The 27,579-nt window shown below is 48.7% G+C and overlaps 1 protein-coding gene across 2 annotated transcripts; it reads right to left on the bottom strand.

Annotated features, from left to right (window-relative positions):
* Window positions 1-27,579, bottom strand: SMAD7 (SMAD family member 7). 2 transcript variants are annotated; one of them, XM_032676504.1, is made up of 4 exons: window positions 26,804-27,579; window positions 25,741-25,794; window positions 20,508-20,582; window positions 1-1,773 (listed from the first exon to the last, which is right to left on the bottom strand). In XM_032676504.1, exons 1-4 carry the CDS (start codon window positions 27,312-27,314, stop codon window positions 1,235-1,237), a joined length of 1,179 nt encoding a protein of 392 aa, XP_032532395.1. In that variant the 5' UTR covers window positions 27,315-27,579; the 3' UTR covers window positions 1-1,234. The 2 variants fall into 2 exon arrangements, with proteins under 2 accessions (XP_032532395.1, XP_032532396.1); XM_032676505.1 differs by having other exon boundaries at window positions 20,508-20,579; window positions 26,804-27,576.

Here is a 27,579-nt window from a genome sequence, read left to right as displayed (position 1 = left end):
TTTTTTTTTTTTTTTTTAATTTGGCATTTGTTATTTGCATTTATATTAAAGCAAAGTGCATCTTTCTTATTTTTTCTCGTTTATACACATTGCACAATACATAAATAATGATGCTTATAAAAGTCTTTATATTTACAAGTAATAATATATTTATATATAACATAAAATACATTTTTTTTCTTTAATAAATCTCAGGGTTTTTTAAGGAGTCTTTTTTTTTGTGTGTGTGTGTGTATTTCGAAAGCACTACAATGCTAAAGATCCAATGAGAATGCTCTCTTGTTCAATTAAACCTTTATATTTAGAAAAATAGCTTATGTTAAGGTCTAAACATGCTCATTGAGCTAAGAACAGTGTAAAAGTATCATACTCGTGTATGAATTCAAGAAGAAATGAAAGCACAACTGCATTTCCAGATAAGGTGGTACCTGGATAACCTGATCTAAGCAGGTTACAACAGACCAACTATGGTGAACACTTCGTCTTTTTGTTTTCCCCATTTGTTTTTTTCTTTTGTTTAGTTTTATGGTTGTTGTTTTTTTTTTTAGGCTTAGGCTTCTGTCGCTTCACATCTCAGCTGAAATTACCAAGCACGGGCCATGGGCGAAGCTCCTCCGCTGTTGTTTTCTCCCCTTGCATCAAATCCATGGCCGTAAAACACACGGAAAAAGCAGTGGAAGGATGAACACAGTGACAAGACACGAACCCAGCAACAAGAAAAATACAATAAAAATTCAAAAGGGTCGGTAAAAGACCCGGTTGGGAAAGTTTTGCACCATCCTCCGGCGGCAACGCAGGGTTAGCACCGCTGGGGAAGGGATCTCGGTGTCACCGTCACCAGGGTTGGGAAGGTGGTGCGTAAAAAATACAGGTATCTTGTTGATTTGTCCAAGAGAAGGAGCTGTAACATAGAGCAAGTGGCTTTCAAATCCGTCGATCCCCTTCAAAGGTGTGAAATAATTATCTTATGTGATTCTAGATATCCCCCTTGCACCCTTCTCTCACCCTTCTGAGTCATTGGTCATTCACACTTCTAAAAAATAGATATATTTATCAAAATACCCCCAAGGCAAGAAAAAAAAAAATATCTTTCCATAAGCTATTTCTCAAAACGAAGAGAGGGGTAACAAACAAAAACAAAACAAAACCAAAAAGTTTGCATGAAAAGCAAGCACTCAGAAGGAAATAGTAGCAGCAAAGTAGTATAAATGTCATGAGTCCACACTGTCTCGAGTCATCGGTTATTAAAAATAACCTCCAACCAGCACGGGCAACTGCTGATGAACTGTCTCGTGTAGCACTGGCCCCAGCCTTTCACAAAGCTGATCTGAACGGTAAATCCGGTCCACGGCTGCTGCATGAACTCGTGGTCGTTGGGTCTCTGCAGGCTGTACGCCTTCTCGTAGTCAAAAGCCTTGATGGAAAAACCCGGAAACACTTTGTGAACCAGCAACGTCCTGGAGTCGGGGTTGTCCAGTGTGGCCGACTTGATGAAGATGGGGTAACTGCTGCGGTTGTACACCCACACGCCGTCCACTTCCTTGGTGAGCTGGATGCCGTAGCCGATCTTGCTGCGGACCTTCTGCACCAGTTGGCTTTTGTTGTCTGAGTTGAGCTGTCCGAGGCAGAAACCATTCCCCTGAGGTAGATCATAGAAGATATCCAGGGAGGGCTCTTGGACAGAGTACAGCCGACCCACGCGCGTCTTCTCTTCCCAGTATGCCACCACACACCAGTGTGACCTATCCCCTGGCTCCTGAAGAACTTGAGAATCTACAGAACAACAGAAAATAAGAAAATAAAAAAAAAAAAAAAAGGAGAAATTTAGCACCAGTGGAGTTTATACGAACCAAAAGCGACGCAGAAACGGCAGGACATTGCCTTGCCCATGTCTTCATGATGTTCTCCATGCACAAACCAACATCCACAGCACACCCTCTGTTTCTGAAAGTCATGTTATCAAGAACATTTCCAGGTTTGGGGGACTCCTGTGCTGTTCCAGTGCCTAGTTCTAGCTGGATTTATGGGTCCTAAATCACCAGGTCCATCTCTAAAGGTGGCTTCAGACACACCAGCAGCCCCTGAGGCACAGTCACTCTCACCCACACCAACACCAGGACCATCTTCAGTGCCAAAAGGAGGGGAGATGCTCCAGCTAGCAGCATCCATCAAGAACAAACACACTATGGCTCCTTAATTTTACCCAACAAATGGTGGATTAATTTCCATAAATAATGATCCACCGTGCACAGGCACAGAAAAAACATGAGATGCTGCTAAGAAAACCACATTGATGTTCACTCCATGGGACCAGAGGGGATGGGAACTTGCCCCCAGTTCATGGGGCTTTTTCCTACCCATATATAGAGCCTGGGTGATGGAGAGGATGGACATGTCAGACAAAACCCTAACTCATAGGAAGCACCAAGAGATAGATGGAACCAAAAATCTCACATTTATTAACAAAAATGGCTTAAAAAACCTCAAAAAACCCCCCAGAACTAAATTCCCTTAGCCCTTCTTTCAACTTCCTTCCCGATAGCTACCCTGTGTGTGCAGCAAGGGGGGATGTAGGAAGAAAAAGCAAGGGAGGAGGAGGGAAAAAATGTGAGAAAGCAAGCCCCTTTTCCTTATGGAGGATCCCTAGCAGGCTGGCACTGCTCAGTGGGTAATTCCTTCCAGCCTCAGTAGGCATGTTAAGACCTGGGAACTATTCATCTCTATAATTGTATTTAAAAAAAAAAAAAAAAAACAACTAGCTGGGAATGCAAGTTAGTGAGCACTACCAAAATAACCCCCTGCACCATGGGAGATGGGATGGTGGGTGACCCAGCAACCCAAAGCCCTCCCTGCGGCTCCTCAATTCTCCCCCTCCCCATGGTAACATGCTGTTTTCTCAATTTTTTGCTATTAATAACCCATTTCCTCAGCGCAGGCGTTTTTCTCCCGTCTCAGAGTTGTGTTTGAAGCCCTGCACTGTGCTTTTAAGAAAGAAAGAAAGAAAAAAAAAAAACAAACAACCACACACTTTTAATTTCCTCATTTCTATGCCAGCAAGGAAAACATTTCTCCAGTCGCTAGAGGCAGCTACTAAAAATGGGCCTGGCCATGTATTGCCTCAAAATAGGGACCCTCACTCCCAGGTTAAACCAGGGTGAGGGTTCCAGTCATGGTGGGGCAGCCCCTGGGATAGCATCTGTCAAGGTGCATCTTGGTTTGTCCTCCCACCTCCCTTTTTTGGTGCCTCACAAGACTTTGTTGTAGATAACTTTATATCCTGCTGGAACCAGGGACAGAGGAGGAGGAGGGACAGGGTGGGCAGTTTGGGTTTCCTCCCCACTAACCCAAACAGGGTGCCCCCCACCCAAAGCTGCACTCAGAGGGGCAGGAAATACCCCCAAAGGTGGAGTTTCCACTACCTGCCTGGGAGATGGAGAAACTGGGGTGCGGGATGCCTGGGAGACAGAGGAATTTGGGGAGGACAATGCTGGATCCAGGGGAAGGATGCTTCTAGATCCATGAGGAGGATGGTCCTGCATCCAGGGGGATCTCCACTGACCACTCACCACCCTTCTCCCCACTGACTGCCTGCCAGTGATGTTCAGAGCCTCCTGGGTTTTGTTTTACAGCAGCTGAGGGAATTCTGGAGCAACAGCCATTGAATCCCTGCTGAAATTCCTACAGGTTTTTATCTATTTGAATATAAAAGCATCCCTTTCAGGAGGGAGCAGGGGGTGAAAAAAGGACTTTTTCACCTGTTGTTTGTGCTTGCATTGGTGAAGACCACTTAACAACCAGCCCGTTGCCACTTACAAAGAGTTAGTTAATTGCCAGAGCATTTAAGAAAAGAAAAAAAAAAAAGGAAAAAAAAAAAAAAAAAGAGGCAAACTGCCTTGGCGATGAATGAACAGGTCTTTATGGAGGGCTGGAAGTTCATGAATGAATCCCACTAGGTTTTTCAATGACATGGGGTAACCAGACCTCAAGGACGAATCTTAGGTAGTCTGGGATATTTTTTTTTTTTTTAAGGAGCTGATGCCAGCACACAGTATAAATATGCCAGAGCCTCTTCCATTTGCAGGCTTCGGCTGTTGACTGGATGTCTAGTCAAAAAGCCATGAGAATATAAGGGCTGAGCTCGGATAAACAGGCTCAGGCCTCCTTGCCAGCCGCCACCAAAGCTGCTTTTCACAGTTGTTGGGACCCCATCAGAGCCTCCTCACTCCCACCCACCTCCCCAGCTCTGGCATCCGCCAGGAAAAGGGGTGGGAAAAGCCAGTGGCATCACTCAGGCAGGAGAGAAGGAAAAAATGACTCAGAGATGCTTCCTACAGTGACAGACTTTTCTTTTTTTTCCCCCTAAAAGGCTTTTTTTGGTGGCAATGATGTGTGTAAATGAAGCAAATAGAAGGATTTTGCCCCAAAATGCAGTTCATCCCGTGGAACCTGGGGTCATGGCAGGGACCCACCATCCAACTCCCATCTCTGCTTTCTGCCAACTCACACAAAAACCCAGATCCCAGGAAATTCACAGCCGCATCATCCTCAAGACACCCTCGTGTGCGACAGCCCACAAACGGCTGCAAACGCTTTGGGATCCCTGTTTTGAGTTAAAAGCATGGTTTTTACAAGCAACTCGGAGCAAACACGTCCCTTTCTAAATGCCTGGAAAACTCCCAGCAAACTGGGAGCGTTCCCATATCCCAGCAAACAATGATAATGTTTAATGCTATAAACATCCGCGCTATTATTTCGTTATTAAGCACCCCTCCATTTGCTGCTATCAACCGGGTTTATTAGGATTTTCCATGGTTCCCACTGCAGCCTGTCTCGGGGCTCCGCCAGGCTCCCCCCACCCCACCCCGGCGCGTTGTGCAAGCTTATTGTGCAAAAATAATAGTATAGAAATAAATGAAAATGAAGTGAGTCCACCCTTGGGAATTTAGGGAATTAGTTTTATTGATCAACTCATAGTCAGGTCGACGGAGAACAACCACCCGCAACAGTACCTCGCAGGGGGGGGGACGTCAAGGCAGTAACTTGATACCCCAAAGTCCTTAGGGTGACACTTTTTGTAATTTTGACGCAGACAGTTCATCACCAGTGATGCGCCAGCACAGCCACATTATGCAGTATTTCAATCCCACTGGAAAACTCTTTTTTTTCCCGTATTTTTCACACCTCCCTGAATTTTCCTGAGGGGCTGCCCTGACTTTGCCAACGCAACCCTTGTCCTCCATAAAAGCATCATCCCAGCTACTTCCCAACAGGCCAATCAGCACAAGAGGCTGTGAGGTTCCCCACCGCTTGCCTTGACCCTCAGGGACACCAAATCCTACCCAAAATTGCTCAATAAAAGACCACAGTCAGGATGTCTCTACACTGGGGGTGTGCACATGCCACCTGTGGGCTCAGGGTATCATCCTACTCCAGGCAGGGATGCTGCTGAAAACGCTTCATCCGTACAGAAATCCTGGAGGACTGGATACCAAAGCAATAACTCCAAAAAATTAACAGCTGCTGAAACCAATGGGGTCCAAAGGACGGTGAGTATGGGAGATTCACACCATGGAAACACCTGAGTTTAAGAGAAAGGCCCCACACTTGATTCTTCCAAGCCGTGGCAGGAGGACTCACATCTCCCATCACTTGGAAGTGGTAGGAAATTTCTGGTGTGGCTTTTCTCCCCATCACATGAACACTTTTAAGATGATGAAACCATGTCATCCGCAGTTTTTCTTTCCAAGCTCCAGCAGTTTTATTAGGCATTTGGGAAGAAAAAGTGTTTTGTTGTTTTGGGTTTTTTTTAATTCACAAAGAACCAAAGCATTTTAGCAAAACTGAATTTAAAAAATAATAGTAATAAACTAAAACAATATAGCTCCTGTCCACCTTTTGGATCTCAGCCTTGTGCCAGGGCCAAGTTCATGGACACAGAGGGGAGGTGGGCTGGGGATTTTTTGTTTGTGTTTTGTTTTGTTTTGTTTTGTTTTTACATAGGTAAAAGTTTTCCTGTAATCAACTGACTTTGGAAGAAAACAGCAAGTTTAGCACACACTAAGCTATCTCACCCACCAAGACTGCCCCCAGCAGATCACGTCAAGAGCTGTCAAAATCATCACCAGTATCTGCAATAATAACAACTCACTGCTGAAAATGGGAATAAAATGGTGTTCCTGATGAGGTTTTTAAATGCCTGTAACTGGAACTTTCATCAATGATATTAGGATTAGAGGCCAATAAAATTATCCAACTGTAGAGTTGTTTCAAACTACGTATGAATGCTTTTTATAATACATATATATACTTACATATTTATTTTTTGAAAGGGCAGTTTTGATCCTGAGCATCTTCTCATGCTCTTCCTAAGCTACTCATCATCTCACCCCCTCCTCTCCCTCATTCCTCTGTGATCCCTGGGTCTGGCTTCCCCATCAAACATCAACCCTAACACAACACTCACCATGGTAGCATCTACCCTGAACTGCTAACAAAAGCCTTCTCATTTCCACAGAATCACAGAATGGTTTGGGTTGAAAAGGACTTTTAAAGACCATCTCATTCCAGCTCCCTGACATGGGCAGGGACACCTTCCACTAGACATGGTTGCTCCAAACCACGTCCAGCCTGGCCTTGGACACTTCCAGGGATGGGGCAGCCACAGCTTCTCTGGGACAACCTGTGCCAGGGCCTCACCACCCTCACAGACAACAATTCCTTCCCAATATCCCATCTAACCCTGCCCTCCGCCAGCGGGTCCCCCTTGTCCTGTCCCTCCATCCCTTGTCCCCAGTCCCTCTCCAGCTCTCCTGGAGCCCCTTTAGGCCCTGCAAGGGGCTCTCAGGTTTCCCTGGAGCCTTCTCTTCTGCAGGTGAACACCCCCAGTTCTCCCAGCCTGGCTCCAGAGGGGCTCCAGCCCTCGGAGCTTCTCCATGGCCTCCTCTGGACTCATTCCAGTAGCTCCATGTCCTTATCATGTTGAGGACCCCAGAGATCCAGAGAGATCCCTGTCAGGCTTTCCAAGAGACAGCTTTCTGCTGGAAAACAAGTGCTGTGGGTACCTGCTGAGGAGCAGATGAACACATTACAGTCCTTCCCCCTTTATCCACCTGCACATACGGAGGGCGATCTGTGCTTAAAAAAAAAAAACGGGCTGGACTGGTGTCAGCACAACGTGTCGTCTGGCTGGGCCAGGGCTGAGACCAAGCTCAGCACGTCTCGCACCCGGTAATCTCTCTTGGCTGACCTTAAGTGGCATCTGTGTGCCCGGGGCAGAGACGTGATCACTGTCTTCTCCTACTCTTTGAGATGGAGACACAAAACCTGGAATTTTTTATGGGTTTTGTTTTTGTCATGCTCTTCCAGAGGGTCTTCAGGACAGCTCGGGCACTCTGGTTGCCGCTTTGCCCCTCCTGTTACTGGAAAGTGCTGATTTTGTAGGATCTCAGGAAAAACACCCCCCCCCCCAGCCCTAACTCAAGAAGCGAAGTGGCACAACATCAAGGTGAGGAGAACGCAGAGCATGACATGCTCATCAAAAAACAAAATAATGGTCACCCAAAAGTTAAATCTCAGGTTATTTACAGGGTGAACGGACAACACAAAACAAAACAAAAAAAAAATGAAACCTCAAGAAAAATACTTAAAGCCAGATTTCCAAGTATGTTTCGCAAAAGCAAAGGGAAAAAAAAAATAAATACAAATTAAAGGATATAGCCTGCTGCAGAAAAGGGTCTTTGTGCCTTTAACGGAGTTTGTGGGCACTCTGGAGACACCACCCATGGCAATGTTTGCCCCAAACCTTTTATATCTCCCAGCACACAAGGGCTAGACAGCTTCACCTTCCTCACCACCCCCTGATTTTGATGGCTGGGATGGTTTCTGAAAGCCTAATTTAGGGGATGGTTATGTGTTAAGCTCCTGTTGTTTGCAGAGAAAATAAACCCTTACCTACTGCAGGGATGCCACCGCCCAAGGTGGTCTGTGGGGTCCATCCACCTCACTAGCACAAGAGCCCCCAAAGAGCTGAGACAGTCAGTCACGTACACACGTACTTAGGGAGCCTTTAATCTGTGGATTATTGACACGATAGACCATAACATCTCTTTAGGAGCCATTACAGCCCATCGTGTCAGTAGGTACTTATGCAGTCCTTAATCCACGGATTGACAGGTTAGACCATAAATTTGTGTCTATGCCTAATTAGGCAGCTCTTATTACTCAGCATATACAGTAGTCAGGCAGGCTAAAGAGCCTTAAGATTATTTCTTTAATTTATTAACAAGTTGTCCACCCAATCACTCAAATGTCTCCTTGCTCCTCGCAAAATCAGTCAACCTTGCATGAAAATAAACATCCACCTGAGTTTCCCCACAAGACTTCAGTTTGCTGATGTTGTCTAAGGGCGAGTTCAATGAGGACAAAGAGGATAAAACATGGCAGAAGCCACCAGGGGAAGGAGTCTCTTATTTCCCAATATTTCTGGGGCTTTGGCTCAGATTTGACTCAGTGGCCACCTACAAGTTTGGGAGTGCTCCACTCAGTCCCCAGGTGACCCAACCAAGAACTTCCATGACCTTCACTACAGCTGGGAAACCCCCTTGTGAAATCAGGACGAAAATGAGGTCAGGTGAGATGGTGGGTAGAGATGACTCACCCCTGAGGACATCCCCTCAGGCTCCCACCCCAGCTTGGTGGCATCTTGAGCCAACTTTCTCCCAGTCTGGAACCCAGCCCTGACCTTTTGAGGGTTAATTCAGGGATGGGACAATAAAATCAAGAAAGTAAAGTGAGAAAGGAGCCCTCTAAGAATGTTGCTGCAGGCCTACAGACTCCAGAGCACACACCAGTAAGGCAGACACCAAGGCTGAATCAAGAGAGGTGTTCAAGTTTGAAAAATATGGGGTGAACAATGTCTCCTGCATTGCAGAACAGCAAAGAAAGAACCCAAGTGAAACTGCTGAGTTCATGGAGTCCACCAAACCAGAAATTTGATTCATAAACATCCCATTAGTCACTGCTCCTGTCTAATTACGGTGATTAATTAATTACCACGGCTAAAAATGACTCCAGAAGAGAAGAACCCTTTTTTTGTGACCATTCTCTTTAAAAGCCAAGCAAGACTGGAGCTACAAGGAGGTGGGGCGGGGGGGTGGAAACACACAGGCACACACCAAAAATGCCTGTCTGCCTGTCTCCAGTGGTTAGAGGAGCCAGCTGATTCCAGTTTCCTCCGTACCAGGCTTCAGGCCTCATCAGCCATGCAAATTATAGAGTATCGTGCTGTCTGAAGGCCGAATTTCGACTCAGCTCAGAGAAAAGCCTTAGAGGAAGGGTGGGGATGAAGAAGCCAGCCAAATCCATTCATAATATTTACAGTAAATGGGCCTCTTTGCTGTTGTTTAGTATACAGTCAGCCTAATTATTTTTGAAGTTTTAATTTAAAGAACCGTCTTTATCTGCCTCTCCTTCTGCACCCCTCAAAGGTGTGGGAAAACTTTTCCCTTGTTTCAAAAAAGCAGTAGGACGGGAATCCCTTCCCCAAGCTCCAGCCCAACAGTTGGGTAGGACACAGGGATTCTTCAAGAGGGGAGACCCTTCCAGAGTGGTCCTGCCAACATCCATGGGGTTTTTAAGAAACCTAGACCATCCAAATAGCCACAAGGGCATGGAGATCCTTGTGGAAAACCCCCAGAAATGCTGCTTTTGCTGCATGTGTCCCTGTTGCTGTTCTCCCGTGCTGGTGGGAGGGCTTGCTGGCTCGGGAGGTGCTGCACGGTGCTTCACTGCCCTGTGCACCCTCCAACCTCCTCCCCTTCCTTGAGAGCAACCTGGAATAATCACACTTTCATAACAAATCAGACAAGAGGCTCCCCTGGAAAATACAGGAAGCCTGAGCCAGTGCTCATGAGATGATGCCATGGGAGCCCCAAGTGACTCAAGGATGGCACCAGCCCCAGCTCACAGAAAGGAGCAGCCACCTCCATGCTTCAGCCTCAGTAGCTACCAAAGACACACCTCTTCTCCACCCATACCCAACCCAGATCTCAACCAGAAAACTTCTGAGAAAGAGAAACCAGCACACAAAGGGATCCTGACTTACAGCGATGCAAAGCAGACGCGAGGTGAGCTTGCCAGAATCTCTTTCCCGGCTTGGGTTGTGCTGGAGGCTCCTGTGGCAGCATCCTGCCCATCACCTTTCCTGGATAAATCACTCCACAGACACTGAAGCCATCAGAGGCCACCAGTCCACGCCAGCCATGGCATCACTGACCCCCTCAAAGCAGCCACCAAGCTCGAGTTTAGAGGATGGCCTTAAAAAGCTTTGGCAATTTAAAAATAAAGCTCCACTGTTGCAAATAGGGTCACTTAGTATCTGGTGATGCCCTGGGGAGGGTAGGGATACAGTCACACCAAAGCCACAACCCTCCACTGACAACATGTAGCTATGTGGGTTACACGTTAAAAACCTTGTAAAGCCCTTAATAAAAACTGAAGTAGGGCAGTCTAGGATTTCCAAATGGGATACCTAATACACAGATGTGTGTTAGGATTCTTTTCTTTCCCCCCCCCAACTGCATTCCATACAGACACAGACACAGCATCGCTGCCATTCTCATTTCAGTATTGAAAAAAAAGCCCCTCCCTGCAGCACACCAACCCAGAATTCTCACCAAAGACTGAAAACAGACGTAAATATATGTTTCTCAGCCCGGCAGAAAAAAAAAAAAAAAGCCCACCTCCCCCAGCTCCTTTTCCCAGAGTAGCATCTCCCTCAGAGGGATGTAAACGCATGGAAAAAGCAGGGTAGGAACAAAAGTCCTTTTCACGCTTGTCGTGCCCTGCTCCATAACAATTATGAAAACTGTTTAGCTGGGCTGGCATTTGGAGCATTTACTGCATTCCTGCCAATAAATTCCAGTCCCGGATCCGATGGAAAAGGCTCCCTCCCTCCCCTTTCCCCTCCCTCACTTGCCTTCATTCCTCCTGGCTTTCTTTACAACCTAATACCCTGTCGACGCGGGGCCAGGGCCTACTTAGGGGGAAAAAAAAACACCCAGCGCCAGACTGGAGACAGCAGGCAGACTGAAAAAGTTAATCATTACTTCTGTCTGCCTTCATAATCTAATCACGCCTATTCCTAAGAGCAGGGGAAAAGCACGCTGGAGTACAGGCAGGGTCACCACCCAGGGACGGACAGACGGACAGCACCAGCCCCGACCCGCACAGGGGGCAAGCGCGGGATGGACGTGTGGGATGGACAGACGGGACGGACGGCGTTGGGACGGAGTTCACAAGCCTGGCCACGCACACACCCCTCCCCTCGCCTCTCACTTTGCTCTGGATTAATAACGCGTAGCAATTATAGAGAATATTATATTCATTAAGTAATTAACCCTCCCGGTGCTCTGGCAGAGCTGGCACCCCCTTCTTGCAGACGGAGGCCGGCAGAGGTTTGCTCCAGGCCATAAAATGGGGCAGGTTGGCAGCACCCAGATTAAAAAAAAAAAAAAATAAAAAACACCAAAAAGCTCCTTGTGGCTCATCTCACCCCAGTTTTGGTGGCAATAGCAGAGTAGGGTCCTAGGAGGGGACCATGTCGTCATCGGGGTGCCACCACCCAGAACCATCCTCCCATGGGGACAAAGCTCAGAGGATTTGGGCTGTCACCAGCACCCAGCAGCATCCACCCATGGGGACAAAGCCCAGGGAAGTTGGGCATCACCAACAACCAGCAGCATCCACCCATGGGGACAAAGCTCAGGGGATTTGGTGTGTCACCAGCATTCTCCCATGGGGACAAAACCCAAGGGATTTAGACATCACAGAGACCCAGGAAGCATCCTCCCATGGGGACAAAACCCAAGGGATTCAGGCATCACTGAGACCCAGCAGCACCTTCCCACAGGGATAAAGCTCAGGGGATCTGGGGCTTGGCAGACCCAGCACCACACCAGCTTCCCCAGAAAGCAACTGCAGTGCAACATCTCAGGTGAGCCAAGGCTTCTTGCTCTTGACACCCAGGATACATTTTTGATGCTTGGCTGTGACAAAGAACAGGAAAACTACAGGCCTCTGCCTATGATTTATGGGTTTGTTCCTTATCGTGAGCTAAGAAGTCTCAGCCTGGCTTCCAAAGCAAATGAATTCATCACTTCAAACGCAGTGATGTAACTTCAGGCTCCCAGCTCCTTTTCCAAATAAAACTCCTGTTATTTGATTCCTGCTCGAAGAATGACTTTATGGAGTTATTTACTCCGTCCGCTCTGCCTGGGAAGGTGCTGTCGGAACCCAGCCACAGGGTCACTGACAGCCATCCCACGTGGGCGAGCAGGACCTCATCTCTGGATTTAGTTTCTCGACTATTTTGCCATTTTCCCTGCTTTTCCACTCAAAACCCCACCTTGCACACCAGCGTGTGAACAGACACATAACACCTCTGGTATTATTTTGCATCACCCGCCATGGAGGGACCTACTCCTCACCAGTGATGCCTGGTAATTTTTATCATCCCTAAATTCAACCCATAGGTTTCCATCAGCAAAGATTATTGGATCCAGAGCCAACTTCACCACTTTCAAAAGCCACAGATGTTTGAGCTTCCACCACCTTCCCAACCGCCCCGTTTCTCCAACACAAAATCAGCACTTATTGATGCAGGTCTGGTTCTAACAAACAAAATCTATTTAACCTATATATGTATAATATAGAATTCTACACAAATATGGAATCTGTCCAACATACAATGAATATATTGAATATATTCATTATATACTGAATATATCCTGTATAATTATACATATAGTATATTGACTATATTATCTCCATATATGTTAACCTATACAAACAGGCTGAATAGATTTTGCTGAATATTTAACCATCTACAGTCTCTCTTACGATGTATATCTATAGCTACATATTTGCAAAAAGGGTTAAAAGCCCCTAGCTGTTCTGAATTATTCGTGATGGCAAAATTTGCCTTTCCACCTGCCCAGGTATTCAAGGAAAAGCCAGGAAAGCCCACGGGAGCCAGGACTTCACCCCAAAGGTGGCTTGCCAAACCTCAGCACCCCACCAGGGATCTCACTTCATCCCTGAGGGAGGATGAGGAAGGACCACAGAGCCAGGTAGCAGCCATCACACACAGAGAAGCATCACAAGAGCATCACCAGGACCTCCTGCAACCATCCCACGGTGCTTCAGCACTGCCAGTACAATCCAGCCAGGGAGGCTGAAGCCAGTATGGTTTTTTTATTCAGTGAGGTTAAAAGGGTAGAGAAGGGCTGAGCCAGCTCTTACAGGGTGGTTTTTTTATTTTTTTCTTTTCCCCTTGCAAGTTAAAACCAAGATAATGACACTGGGTGGGGACCAATTTGAAGGGCTGAGCAGCCAAACCAAAATTAGTCTCCCAGCCAAGAGCTTCCTAGGCCTCACAGTTTGGGGAAGGAAGCTGAGAAAAAGTATGAAAATAAAAAAAAAAAGATTCCTCGGGAAGCCAGAGTGTCGCACTCAAGCAAAGGTGACCCTTCTAGTCAAATATTTTTCAATATAATAAAAATAAAATCAAGTGCTGGAGCAGCTTCCCTTGGAAAAGCAGAGCCCATGGGATGGTGTTTTTTCCTCACTTTTTTTCTCCTTCTTTCTCCTCCTCCCCTGGCACTTTCTTTCCTTTCACTAATAACTATGTTTTCTTGCTTTTTTTTTTTTCTTGGCTCTTTCCTCATAAAAGACTGATGTAATTTCCTGTCTTGTCCCAATGTTTCCTGTTAATTAACAGGGTGAAAGTTATCATCACGCATTTGAATGGTAACCCAAAAGAGGGGAGAGGAAAAAAACCAAGAGAAAAATTAATAAAAAAGAAAAGCAAAAAGAAAGAAGAGAGTAGGGCCGTCTGCTAGCAAACACCACATCACATCCCCAACAGCACAAAACCCCCTGGAAAAAGCTTTTTGGAACCGATGACTTGAGACCATGGGCAAAGATCCCCCCCAAGGGTGGCTCTCACAGCAGGTTTGTGCACAGGGGATCCAAGCCCTCATCCTTCCCTGGATGGGGATGGAAAATCCCTGCAATGCCTGCCCAGAAAAGTTTTTTTTTCCTGCATTACAAAGGAATAAAAAGAAGGAAAACGAGAATAAGAGGAAAAACAGGAAGAAGGAGGAAAACAAGTATAAGAAGAAAAAGAAGAAGGAAGAAGGAGGAAAGAAAAAAAGTAGGAGAAAATGAAGGAGAAAAAGAAGGAGAAAAAGAAGAAGAAAAAGAAGGAAAACAGAAGGAAAAAGAAGAAAAAAGAAATAGAAGTAGAAACAAAAAGCAACAAAATAATAAAAGAGAACAGACGTAGAATAAAATAACTTTCAGAGGAAGAAGCAGATGGCAACACCCAAGACGTTGCCTTTATTAAAAGAAGAAGTTGATAAATAAAAAAAAAAAAAAAAAAAGAGAGAGAGGGAGAGAGAGAGAGAAAACCCAGGGGCTAATCCAAAGACAGCAGGCGGAAATCCTGCGAGCCGCCGAGAGCTCCTTCCCTCGCCCGACCTCAGCCCCGAGCAGGATCAGGCCTCCCGCTCCTCCGTGCCCTCTGTTCCTCAACAGCAGCCGTGACGCAGCCGGTACCCCGGCGGCACCGGGGCCGCGCCGGCACCCCGAGGCGGGGGGTGAAAACAAAGCGATTCAGGCAAAAAGCAAGGGCGGCTAGAGCAGAGACCATGCCTCGGCGGTTAATAATATCTCGGCGCTGAAAATAAACTGGAAAGGAAGCTCCTTTGTGACAGTAGGCAGGCGGCCAGGCTGCGGCGTGGGTCATTCACGCCGGCGGGGGACGGCGGTGGGGCTGGCACCCACCCACCTGCCCAGCCTGTGGCCCTGCCGGAGCACAGCTAGGGCTGGGGAGCGGGTCCTTGCACACAGTGTTCTTCCTGTGCGCCCTAAAATGGGGTGTACCCCCTTTTCAGCCAGCATGGAGGTTTACGGTCTTGGCCGCCGCGGTTCGAAACAGGCATCCCCCCATGCCGGTGGCGGGGAAATGCATGTGGATAATGTTACTGGTTCCTCTAGTGTAAGTGATACCCACTGGCAGACAGCAGGGATGGAAACGATGCAGCCCGAATCCCTGCCAGCCCGGGGCTGCTCCTCTACGAGTGTTTTTGTCCCATCGAGTTTTAAATGTCCCCAATGATCAAGTTGCCGGCGCTCATCAGGGCGGCCACTGCGAGCAGGGCACGGTTTGGATTGACACCTAACTTCCAAAATTCTCCTTTGCACCCTCGTTACTCCCTAAAAAGTGCCACGTACAGGGATTAAAATGCGACTGTTCCCCTCACAGTCCCCATCATTGGTCCACACCACCATCCCCCACCATGGTGGATTCTGGTTGCGGGGTCTTCTTCTGCATTTTATCATCAGCTGTTCCAAAGGTTGGGAAAATCAATCGGCATCTGGAAAAATGGATTTAATGGAGCTGTACAGGTATGGACTGAAATAACCAGTACCTAATGGGGGGAGCACCTCTGCCACCATGTTTTTATAAAACACATCATAGAAGAGTATCTAGGAAAGGCTCAAGAGGCTCTGGAGCACTTAAAAGTAATTATTAAATGGATTCTATTTGCTTCGGAAGGATTTTGTCCAGCGAAACGCCCGGAGCTGCGAGGAGGGTGCCCCCTGCATCCCCATGGCAGCACAGGGACTATCCTGGCCGTGTCCCAGGGGGGTCCCCACAGGGTGAGAACCCCCTTTAAAAAAAAAAAAAAAAAAAAAAGAGCCCTCACGGGGCTCAAGGAACCAGAGCGGGTGGCCAAGCCAAGAGCCCGGGGCCGATGCCAAGCGCCGGCTCCCTCCTCCCAGTCGGCCACGGTCAGATGATGTGCGAGGCGAGCCGGGAGGCTCCTAGTCTGGCAGGCAGCCTGCTCTGCTCCAGAGGCTCCAGTGCTGTCATCCTGGCGTTAACCCCTGATAACCTTGTCCTTTCCAGGACAGGACGGTGGTTTTTAGGTAGGCAAGGGGGTGTGGGGGAGGGGGGAGCCGTGTCTCCAACGAGGCTGGGAAGGAAAGGGTGCAACGCCCCAAGAAGCTCAAAGCAAATAAAAAAAAAAAATATATTAAAAGGACACAAGCTCAAAAATAAACCAAAAATAAGTGACTTAAAGAAAAAAAAATTCCCAAGCAATTGTTTATCCCTGGGACAAATATACAATCCTAGTTCCACAGGAAGAAGTCTCAATTTCAGATTATAATAGGATGCCAATTTGTAAATAAAGGCATTTCACAGGAGGTTATAAACTCTGTAGGAGAGGGAGGTGGAAGTAGGGGGAACGGGAAAACACAGGCAGGACTCTGGCAGAGGAACAGCTCAGGATCCTGTTTACATGGGCGGGGGGAAAGCAGTGGGGAGCCGCTTCGGGGGGCAAATAGCTCCGGATTTGGACAAGGTGCTTCTTCCCTGGTGAGCAGATACCAGCAGGGATCAGAGGCATAGTGAAACATTCCCGGCCTGTCCGCAATTTTGGAATGAAATGTCAATCAGCCAAGAGGTCCCTTAAACCAGACAAGGTCCCACAGCAGGGAGCGATGCTGATGCTTTTCCAACCTATGGAGGTCTTTTCCCCATCTTTTTGGTGTGGAGTTGGGAGGGAGAAACTGAGTCTGTGCCTGCTGCAGAAGCACCCTGCAGGTCTCCCAGCCCCAAGCCTTGCAGAGCCTTGATCCAGCGTTCACCAAGCATCATCACTCACATATACTGGCTCTTGGAAACCCTGGGGCAGTTCCAGAGTCTGGGCAAGTGAACAGGATTGGGCCAAAATCTGGGTAAACTCTCGGGTTTGGTATTTTAGGAACAACCTCTATAAATAAAAGAGCAGTGGAGGCGGTGAGGACACAAGCCAGCTCATCTTGCTTTCCCTCTCTGATGACAAGCTCTGAGCTTCTTGGAGAGCTTTGCTTTGCCAGCAGATCCAGCACTATTCACCTGTCCTGCTGGAGAGTCACCCTCTCGCCCACCATGGACACCACAACCTCCCATCACCCAAGAGCCACTAGTCCCACACCACACAGGGGTCAAGACAGACATGTCCAGGGCTGGGGGATCACACTTCACGGAGACCCAGCACCAACACCATCAAACACTATCTGCTCACTTCTACCCTTAGAGCAGAGCTTCTCCATGGGTCCCACAGGAATTTTGCTCCCACAAATCCAATGCCACTGGACCACAGGCCAGCCACCTCCAGGCTCTCCAAGCATGGCTTTGCTTGTTTGAAAGAAGTCATAACCAAACACATCTGCTGAGAACAAGTCAGCTCAAAATACAGGAAAACCACCCTCTGTCTCACATTTACAGGAATTATTTTTATCTCAAATAGGATATTTTCGCTCTTTAACCACACTGAGGACAGAAAGGATCTGGCTGGTAATACCTGAGCACAGCCATGTCAGTGGGAGATAACGTGAGCGAGGAGTCCTGCCCTACCCACAGACTGACCACCGACAAAAATAAAGATGATATAAGAAAATAAATAAAGGCAAGAACAGATAAGTGAGATTCAGTGCCTCAGGGAAAGCGCGGGGTCCATCAGCTGGAGAAGGGGATGGCTGGGGAAGAGAGAGCAGAGGTGGGATGAGAAGAAGACACCAAGCACGGTGTGAAGGACTGCCCAATATTGAATTCCTGGGTCAGGAAGGAGAACAGAGAGAAGAAGGAGGGAGGAAAGGAGCAGCTCAGATCAGTTATCACAAAGGGGAAACACTCCCCGTACATCTCCCCGGCCACGCCGCTCCCCTTCCCCCCCCACATCCTCCAGCGCCTCTGGTATCCATCAACAAAACTGCCTTCAGCCTCCAGAAAGAGACAGACCCTGGTGGGGGCTGGATCTGAGGCTCCTCATCATCAAAGGATCCTCATAGAGAGCTGCAAGGGGCACTTGCTTTTAGCCCCTTTAATGCTCCCCTTGCCACCACTCCCTCAACCACCTCCTGTGGTTTCCCTGCCAGAGGGGCTGCAAACCCCTGGCTGTCCCCATTTCTAAATTCTCAGGGCTGAGAGCAGTCTTCCTTGCTATATCCTGCTCTTCCAACTTCAAGACATCAGAGCAGGTCTACTGACCTTGATCTCCACTGCTACAGCAGCATCCACAGCCCACCACTGATGGCCAAGGCCTGCAGTGCTACAGGAACCCACCACCACCCACCATGATGTCTTTCTCCTCAGCCACCCAGTCCAGCTTCCAAACTACCAACATGTTTGGGGTTTTTTTTTTCTTTTCTTAAGCCATCCTTTCATCAAAGAGCTGCAAATCCAACCTGTGCAGGTCTGGAGGGGATGAGGGATGCTGAACTCTCCACCCAGCGTCACCCATCCCCATCTGCCCAAACATAGGTAAGACCAAGTCGAAGAGCGGGCCGTGTACCCTGCCAATAACTCATTAAAGCCCCCTTCAAACACGCTCTCCTGCTAACTAAAATATGCAGGAGGGGGTAGGAAAAAAAAAGGAGGAGAAAGTGAGCTTTGGAGGATTGTTGCAAAGTGCGTTTATTTTCCTTTCTTGACTCGGTCCCTCCAGTTGGGAATTTTCAGCGCTGCACTTCTGCACGCGGAAGGGAGATGCCAGTAAATCAGAGCAAATTCAAAACAAATGCTCTTTCATGTGGAGGCATTCGGCTTTGTTTCAGGGCTTGGGTAGCTAACCGAATCCCTTCATGAGCCAACTCTCCTATCAGCTCCTCATTAAACTAAATGGCTACAATTACATTTGGGGAGGAAAAAAGAGCGGTTAATGATCGTAAAAGGTTCTGTTTCCAGGCTTGGGGAGAGGGGGGAACGTTTGATAAGAGAGACAAAAAAAAAAAAAAAAAGAAAATCCAGTGAAATAATAACAATATAATAAAGTAAGTAAAAAATGTATTTTCAGGTGGAAATGTGCTTTCACTGGGGGAAGAAGCTCAATTAAGGAGCTAGAGGTCCCCTTCCATGGCCCTTTAGGAGGCACCAGGAACGAGCCATGTTATTTCCTGCAGTCCAAGCCCCCACCTCCCGCCTTCCCTTCGGGAGCAGAGCAGCCAGACGAGATGTTATCAAAAGGCTGAACCTTACAGAAAGCCCCCTTTTAAAAGCGAGTACTTCCTCTGCTTATTTCATGTGGTATCCTGTGGAACTGAACTCTCTCCTCCCCTCTGCAATGGGTGTATTTCAGGAGGAAAAAGGAAAAAAAAAAGATCTAACAACATCCTTATTTATTGTGTTGTTTTGCTTCTTGTCTTTTCTTTCCATGGTCTCTTTTTTTTTTAATTCCCTGAAGCTATAGGGTCCAATAGCAAAAAAATAAAAACCCCAAAGTCTTCTGAATTTAAAAAAAAAACCAAAACAAAACAGCAACAAGCTTCTCTGTTCCCTCTCCCCCTTCGTTTGATTAATTCTCATTAGGGCCTTTGAACAAACAATATGCTCCCCTCTCAAATAACAGACAGGGTATATATTACACCCAAAGAAAAACAAACAAGGCTCACTTAAAGACATCCACACCAAACGCAATTCCTGGAGAGAGGCAGGGGCAGATGCACGCGCGCGTGCGGCCGCCGCCGACCTACTTCTGAATTCCAGTTTCAGGGCGATGAATAAATCATAAATCAAGGAGACATCACCACAAAAGGAAGCACCTTCAAACATCAGCAAGTACTTGCAGGTACAGGGTTTCAGACACTTTAATGCTGGTAGAGACAGAGCCCAGCCACGAAGCTGTCCAGTCCGGAATGGGACATGCAGCACTGGAGATATCACACCTTGGAAAAGCGGTTGGGAGTTGGACTAGATGACCTTTATAAGGTCCTTTCCAACCCAAACCATTCTGTATTTCTATGAAAAGCCCAAGAAGAGCGAGGAAAGAGGGGTGCCTTCCAGCCCTGCACTGTGTAACAGCACCTGCAGGCTGAAGGAGATGGCAAATGGGTGATCATAGAATATATCAAGTTGGAAGGGATCCATAAGGATCACCGACTCCCTCTGCAATAATCTCTGCATGAAACAGGACCACCTTTTCTCCCCGGGCACTATGACTCTTGTGCATCAGATGCAAGGTGCTAGTGGCCTTACCTGGAGCAAAGTCCAAGCATGGCTCTCATCCCAGAGACAAGAGATGTCACCACCACCAAGTCAAGGAGCCCCTGACATTGAATCCTTCCTAAAAGTACAAGTACATCTACTCCCATAATCCACATATCCAAATGAACATTCAGTCAACATCACTTAGCCTTCCCCAGCACACCTCCTCCTGCCTCAGTCCGAAAATGAATGGAGCCATAAGGCTGGAATTCAAAGGAGAACCTCACCTGGAATTTCAACACATCCTCTGCACAAGATGTACACAGCTGCCACCAAAGCGAAACCCAGCTTCCCCTTCGAGCACACGTTTCTCAGTGACACGCATTCCCAAACCCCCCCAGCATCATTTCGCCTTCCCTCGGGACCCCCGGTCAACGCAACCCACAGCCAAGATCAAGGACAAGAGATGTCTTACCTGAAAGCCCCCCAGGGGCTAGACAATTAGTTCCCCCTGTTTCAGTGGAGGAAGGCACAGAGTCTGGACAATCTGCTGGAGCAAAGGAAAAGGAAAAAAAAAAAGAAAAGAATAATCAGTATATAGGTGGTTCTTTGAAGGCTCCCAGCATCGCCGCAAGCAGAACACACATTCCAAAGGGCTTAGCAGGAAGCGATTACTAATTGTCCGCGCAGAGACAGTAGTTCACCAAGAAGCATCCACCCTAACTCGTTGTCTCAGTTAAGGCTGCGCTTCATCGCCAGCCAACGCTGATTATAGACCGGCAGAAATTACAGGCTGGCTGCCACCTCTCCAGCCCCGTCACCGGGTAAGGAGATCAGGGTTGTCACCGTCCTGATGTAAGCGAGCTTCCAAAAATGCTTAAATCATGGCTTTATGCACCCGATTTAGTCGACACCTGTAACTCACCAAAACGGGAACCGAAAGGGAAACGTCTCATCGCCGCCTTTTTGCGGCAAACGGGCTAAGTTTGCGTTCCCATGCTCACTTTGTCACCACCAGCTCTGACAGATCTTGCTGTCAACTCCTGGGACAGGTGGGCAACTGGACCTACTCCACTCACAGTCAGAGGGCAGGGTAAGATTGGCTGCTCCTTTAGAGGTTTCTCTTGATGTGTGGAGCTGTTGGAGCTCAAGGTCTGGACCTTTCCATCCCAAGCCTGCTCCGCCAGGTGACAAGTCAGAAGACAACACTGATCTCCTGGTCTTACATGCAAATTCCAGCTTCTTGGTCACTACCATGCAGAACTACAAGTTCAAGCCTGAGAAGACATGTAAAGTTCATGCAACTTTCTGGTCCTCAGGGGCTTTAGGTTTCATCAAATTTGGGCTCCCTAATGACATCATTTCGCTCACATCTGTATCTCAAAGCGAGGGCCACCACCAGGAGAGCAGAGATGATTTTCTCCCTACTGATAAAGCAATTCTTCCAGATCCCATCCCTGAAATCCCAATGAATAAGAAATTCCTGTCTGCATAACCTCATTTTATCAGAGTGAAGTAGAAGCCCTAACAGGAATATACAGTTTAACAGGATATACTTAATCAAACCGAAAACAATAGGGGAGACAGGAAATAGACTTACTTGTGAAACACTGTATACCATACGCTCTCTAAATGCCTTGGCTCCCTAAATGCCTTGTCCTGCTTTCTATGCTTTAAAGAAACAAGTTTTCCACTTCTTTTAACCCTTTCTAGTCTAGATAGAAGATTCCCCCCACCATTACTTTGGGATAGCTTCAACCTGCTTGGACTAAAGATGCTTTCTTAAATGCAGGCTGGACCACCCTGCCTTGCCCTGGGCTCCCTCTGCTCCCAGCTACAGCTCCCCGAGGAGTTCCTGCAGATAAGGAACATAATTGGCCCTTTGCACATTCTCTTGCTGTAGGGATCAGACACGACCAGGTCCTCTGTTAGCACATCAGACAGGACTTGCAGGACAGAATCCTATCCCAGCTTAAAACGCACAACACTAGCAATAGGGGCATGTGCTTTCATGACTTCATCAGCTCCCTTCCTGTGTCCCACCATCCAACAGGCAGTTTCCCTCATCCATGAACCACCCTCTGAAGTCTCTTTACAAAACACAGAGCTAGTGCACCTTAACTCTAGACCAACCATGACAGTCAGGTATGGGATAAGTCCAAAGGCAGGACTCTCATGGCTGAATTCATCCTGGCACTCTTCCCATCACCTTCAGAGCTGCCCAGAGCTCTTGTTAGTAAGGGGTACTAGGGCTCATTTTATCCCATACAGGTCATAGGATCAGAGGTTTATCCAAGCCTGCTGCACATCAATCTCCTCCCAATGCTGCCTTCCCAGAGTATGAAACCATTGCAGAGACGTACAATTATTCCTGGTGGCCACCAGCCCAACCTTGTAAGGTCTCAAATAGCTCCTGGAAGCTGCCAAACCTCCAGCTCCCCTGAAAGTTGATGCCACAGGAGGGCATTTGGCTCTGCAAAGACGTCTCAGCGAGTCTCCTGCACTCTCATACTCCAGCACCACCATGACCAGTCACGCAGGGGCACAATGGAACCACTTGCAGCCCCTTGTCTCACTTAATGATGAATCAAAAATCTGCCTGAATTATTTGAGGGCACTACTGTCCATCTTGCTTTCAACACAGCTGCAAGTGGCAGCTCCTGTAGGGACATCAGGAATGCTGAGCAGCCCCACACCTCCAGAGCAAGCCATCATCATCCATCCCTGCAAACATCCTCTCAAGGAAGAGGAAAAGTCCTCTCCTTGATGAAAGCCCTCCCCGATCCCCAGCAAGTTCAAGGCCAGGCTGGACGGGGCTTGGAGCAACCTGGTGTAGTGGAAGTTGTCCACATGTGGAAGAAGGTGAGCTTTAAGGTCCCTTCCAACCCAAACCATTCTGGGACTCTATGGCCAAGCCTGACCTTCAGCCTTCTCACAGGTAACCCAACCATCAAGGGCAGATCTTTCCAGTCTACAAGGACACAAACACTAAGTCTATCCTACCAGCACACAATCTGACGTGGCATTTCATTGCCTGCAACAGACTCCAAGCTCCCTGTCCATCCCTGCTTTCCTCCAGCCTGTGACACAGCCTGTCTCAGCCCCCAGCACCCAAAAAACCCCCAATTTAATCCCCATCATAAGGATTTTTAACTAAAAGAGGAGATATTTAGAGGAGACAGAAGGAAGAAACTGTTTATCACGAGGGTGGTGAGGCACTGGCACAGGTTGCCCACAAAGGTGGGAGACCCCCTATCCCTGGTAACCTTCAAGGTCAGGCTGGATAGGACTGTGAGCAACCTGTTCTAGTCGAAGATGTCCCTGATCACTGCAGGAGGGCTGGACCAGATGGCTTTTAGGGTCTCTCCCAACACAAACTACTATTTGATTCTATGATCACTAGTTCAGGTGTTACATGCCTGTCTGCCCATATGAATCACTTACAAGGCTTAGCACTAAACATTTAAAAACTTTTATCACCACTACCACGCTTGATGGAAAAGCAGAAGTTTCCTCCTGGATGAACATCCCCAGCCCCGCTGCCAGAGTCTAAATGTAGGGCTGTTCCCACACAAGATCTCCGTGGAGAAGACAGCTGATGTGCATCGGCCAGGCAAAAATCCTCACACCTTCCCACGGTCACCTACTGTTCCCCATCCCATCCAACCAGCCCATGACGAGCAATCCTCAACAGCAGCTGGGGAACCGTCGCAGGAGACGGCACCAATGCTGGGACGGGAAACCCTCCGCAGAGGAAACACTGAGAAACCCTGAGCTTGCAAAACCCACCTGCCACAACAGACTTCCAGGCTCCGCTTGCGCCTGTCGCAGCCCCGTTAGTCAGACCTCAGCTGCCAAAGGGATTTTTCTTTCAAAAAGGGGGAAAAAAAGGACTTTTTGGTGAGTAACCCAGTTGTTTCTGTGCTTCCGATGGGCAGCGTTAATCACTTCCTATTGGCCGATAGGAATAACTTTTCCTTTCGAAATGGCACATTCATGTTCTGCGGCTTTTCTGTTTACACACATTTTGCTACCTTATGTCAACACTTGCTAATGAATAAATATATCATTCGGCTAACTGAAAATAAGATCCTGGCAGAGGCAGATTGGATGTTTAAATGCTGCTAATAGATTTATCCTAACATCTTCACCGGGAAACCAAAACCAAGCTTTAACCCTTCACTCCTGCAGCTCCAAACCCCTTTGCACCCCATGCCAGGATCATCAATGGGTGAAAAGAAAGGCCATGAAGGCAGAAATAAGGAAATTTTGGGGGAGCACTGCAGGGATGCAGTCAAAATGATGCCAACTCCCACAAAACTTTGTGACCCAGCAGACCCTCAGAGTCTCTTACAGAACAACCCTTCTGCACCCCGGCACATGCTCGGCACATGCTCGGAGTGCTGAACCTACTCCCAGTATCCCTCTTCCATTCATAAGCTTTTATCTCCTGTTTTTTCCCTCTTCCATTCATAAGCTTTTATCTCCTGTTTTTTACACCAAGGCAAAATATCTCATGCCTTGTAACCCGATTGTTTGTTAAACAGCTCTGCTTATTTCCAGGAGGCACAGCAACACTTATCTAACACTTAACTTACAACTAACACAGTAACTTACTTAAGTAACACTTAAGAACACTTATCTGTGTTCTTAAGGAGTTTGCAGAGGGGGAAAAAGAACAGTACAGCCTCCAAGGGAGCAGTGGGCAGGACGGGACCCCACAAAGGTAGCAAAGCAGCTTCAAGGTTGGGGTTTCTTTTAGTCGCAAGAAACTGAAGAGAGGTAATTTTATAAAAGCCGTTTCTTTGGCCCAAAAAACCCCAAAACAAATAACCTGATATTGGTCTTCACAAATACCTCTACCTTTGCCTCCCTGCACCGCCGTGCCTCTCCTGTCTGCCATGACCACAGAGACCACCGTGCTCCAGCCAGCACTCCAGATCCACTAATCCTCAGGGAGCCAGGAGCTGCTCCTCCCGAGCTCCCCCCCCTCCCCCCCTCCCCCCGTTTCCGATTCTCCCCACCTCTCCTCCTTCCAGCCTGATTTATCTCACACTCGGTGAGCTCCCTGCCAACCAAGAGTTTATGCAGACAACCGCAAAAGAGCTGGTGCCAGCCTCAAATGGGCTTCTCCCCTGGCACCCTGACATTCAATTACAAGCAACAGGCATGCAGAGTGGTGCTAAAAATTAAAAAAAAAAAAAAAAAAACAAAAAAAAACCCAAAACTTTTCAACCTCTTTTCCTGGGTTTCTTTTTTTTTAACCTGATGAGGCAGGATTAAGCTTCTATAAAACTCAAGAAAGATTTCTAACAAGTCTGTCAAGGTTCATTGAGATTCCCAGGCATCAGGGAGATGCTGTGCTGGATCCCAACCTAAATCCCTAAAAATTCGCCCAGGGGTGCGGGAGCATTGCCATTTTCAACTGGAGCCCACGGTTTTCCTGGCTGACTCAAGCAGCACAGGCCTGTGCTGCATTGCAATCCCTCTTGGAGTTTCCTGCCAGAGTTTTAAAATCCTACTTTGTGCACAGGGTGGCTTAGATAAATTATATGTTAATTCTTCCAGGGGTAGCAAGAGGCACAGAAGCACTAAAGCGGCCAAAAACGAAATGCATGACAAAGTCAGGACACTGTTTTCCCTGAGAAAGGGTCTGTTTTCCCTTTTTTTATCTCTTTTTTATCTGTATTGAAAAAAAGTCCACTTACCAGTTGGTTTGAGAAAATCCATTGGATATCTGGAGTAGGGTGGAGGGGGAGACTCTGGAATTAGAAAAGTACAGAGAAAATAAAGGCAGAGCCATGAGAAAGAAAAAAAAAAAGGAAAAAAGATAGGAACTTATGATAACAGTGGCATTCTTTTAGCAAAACTGTTTGTCTTAGCTCTGGGGGTTGGAGGCAGGGCAGCGAGGCGGTGATTGCCTTGATATTTAGCTGTCAGATAAACAAAAGGGTCCGTCTGGCGCCAGTCTCCCTGCTATCTGCCGCTCGGGCTGTCTGATCGGGGCCTCCTTGGCTCGGCGGAGCCGCGGCAGCGCCGGGGCCGCCCGGCCCCTAATCCCCCGGCACCGCGCGGGGACGGCGGGGAGGCAGCGCCGGGGCCCCCGGGAGGGGAGGGGGGCGCCGATGGGGAAGGGGGGGGGGTCACCCCCTCCCCTAAATACAGAAGAAACACATAAGCCACGGCAGTGGAAAGGTTTTGTGCTTGTGCGATGGGCTTTGTCGTTTGTTGTGGGTTGTTTTGGGGTTTTTGATTGGTTTTTGTTTGTTTGTTCGTTTGTTTTTCCAGAAGGAAAAAAAAAATGTTTAGTGGGCTGGGAGGTGAGTGGGGCTGCACCCATGCGTTCCTGTATCCCCTTCACACATGCATCCCCTGCAACCCCTCCATCTCCTGCACAGCTCTAGTCCCTGCACCCCTGTATGCCCTCCATCCCCTGTATCCCTGCATCCCGTCCCTCCCCTGAAACCCTGTACCCCTAAATCCCTGAATCCCCTCCATCCCCTGCACCCCTATAGCTCTGCATCACCTCCATCCCCTGCAACCCTGTATTCCCTATATCCCTGCATTCCATGCATCCCTGTATCCCCTGTATTCCCGCAATCCCTCCATCACCTGCACACCTCTAGCCCCCGCACCCCTGCATTCTCTCCATCCCCTGCACCTTTATGCTCTCCATCCCTTGCACCCCCCTATATTCCTGCATACCCTTACACCCCTAGCACCTCTGCAGCCCCTCCATCCCCCCCCTGCATCCCTCCCCGCCTCCCGTACCTAGCTCGCAGAGCCGGCTGAGGTGGTGCGGGTTGCAGCAGACGAGCTCGGGGTGAGCCTTGCCGTAGGATTCACAGCAACATAACCGCTTCACTTCTGAGCAGTGGCGGAGGTCGGGCCAGCGGAACACCTTGCAGAGCAGCACCGGCAGCGGGTACCAGTGCTGCCCCAGCCGCGAGTCGGCCTTGGCGGGCAGCAGCAGGCAGGGGGTCCGCGCCCCGCCGCGGGACTCCACGGCGTGCAGCAGCCCCTCCAGCTGCCGCTCCTTCAGCCGCTTCAGCACGGCGTGGGTCAGCGCCTTCAGTTCCGCCTCCGCGCCCGCCGCCGCCCGCCCGCCGCGGGCCGCCTTGCCCGGGCAGCACCCGCGACCCCCGCCCAGGTGCGCCCGGGGCTCGGCCCCCGCCGCCGCCGCGCCGGGCTCGCCCGCCGCCGCCTCCTCCTCCTCCTCGCCGCCGGGCGCGCGGCTCCGCCAGAGCCGCCGGACGAGCACCGAGCGTTTGGTCCTGAACATGCGGGACGAGAGGAGGGGCCCCCGGCTACAAAACGGGCATGTCGTCCGCCGAGCATGAAGGGGCCGGCAGCCGGGGTGCGGCGGCGGCGGGGGGCAGCGGCGAGGGGCAGCGGGGCCGAGGCGGGTCGTGGCATGCGCCAGTCTCCGCGCTGGGGCCGCGGGTCCCGCCGCCTCCCGCGGGGGGATGCGCCGGCCGCGCCTCCGCCCGCTGCGAGAAAATTAAAATTAAAAAAATTGCACCCCCCAAAAAAAAATTAAAAATTAA

The sequence above is a fragment of the Chiroxiphia lanceolata genome, chromosome Z (assembly GCF_009829145.1).
Source record: "Chiroxiphia lanceolata isolate bChiLan1 chromosome Z, bChiLan1.pri, whole genome shotgun sequence".
Taxonomy (NCBI): domain Eukaryota; kingdom Metazoa; phylum Chordata; class Aves; order Passeriformes; family Pipridae; genus Chiroxiphia; species Chiroxiphia lanceolata.
This window is presented reverse-complemented; position numbering and strand designations above follow the sequence as displayed.

Bases quoted from the DNA above. Each gene is read 5' to 3' on its own strand.
- SMAD7 (XM_032676504.1), bottom strand. From the start codon at position 27,314: ATGTTCAGGACCAAACGCTCGGTGCTCGTCCGGCGGCTCTGGCGGAGC. The intron at 20,583-25,740 runs GTAAGTGGACTT...CCTTTGCTCCAG, and splicing joins GGATTTTCTCAAACCAACTG to CAGATTGTCCAGACTCTGTG. The intron at 1,774-20,507 runs GTAAGACATCTC...GTTGTTCTGTAG, and splicing joins AGCCCCTGGGGGGCTTTCAG to ATTCTCAAGTTCTTCAGGAG.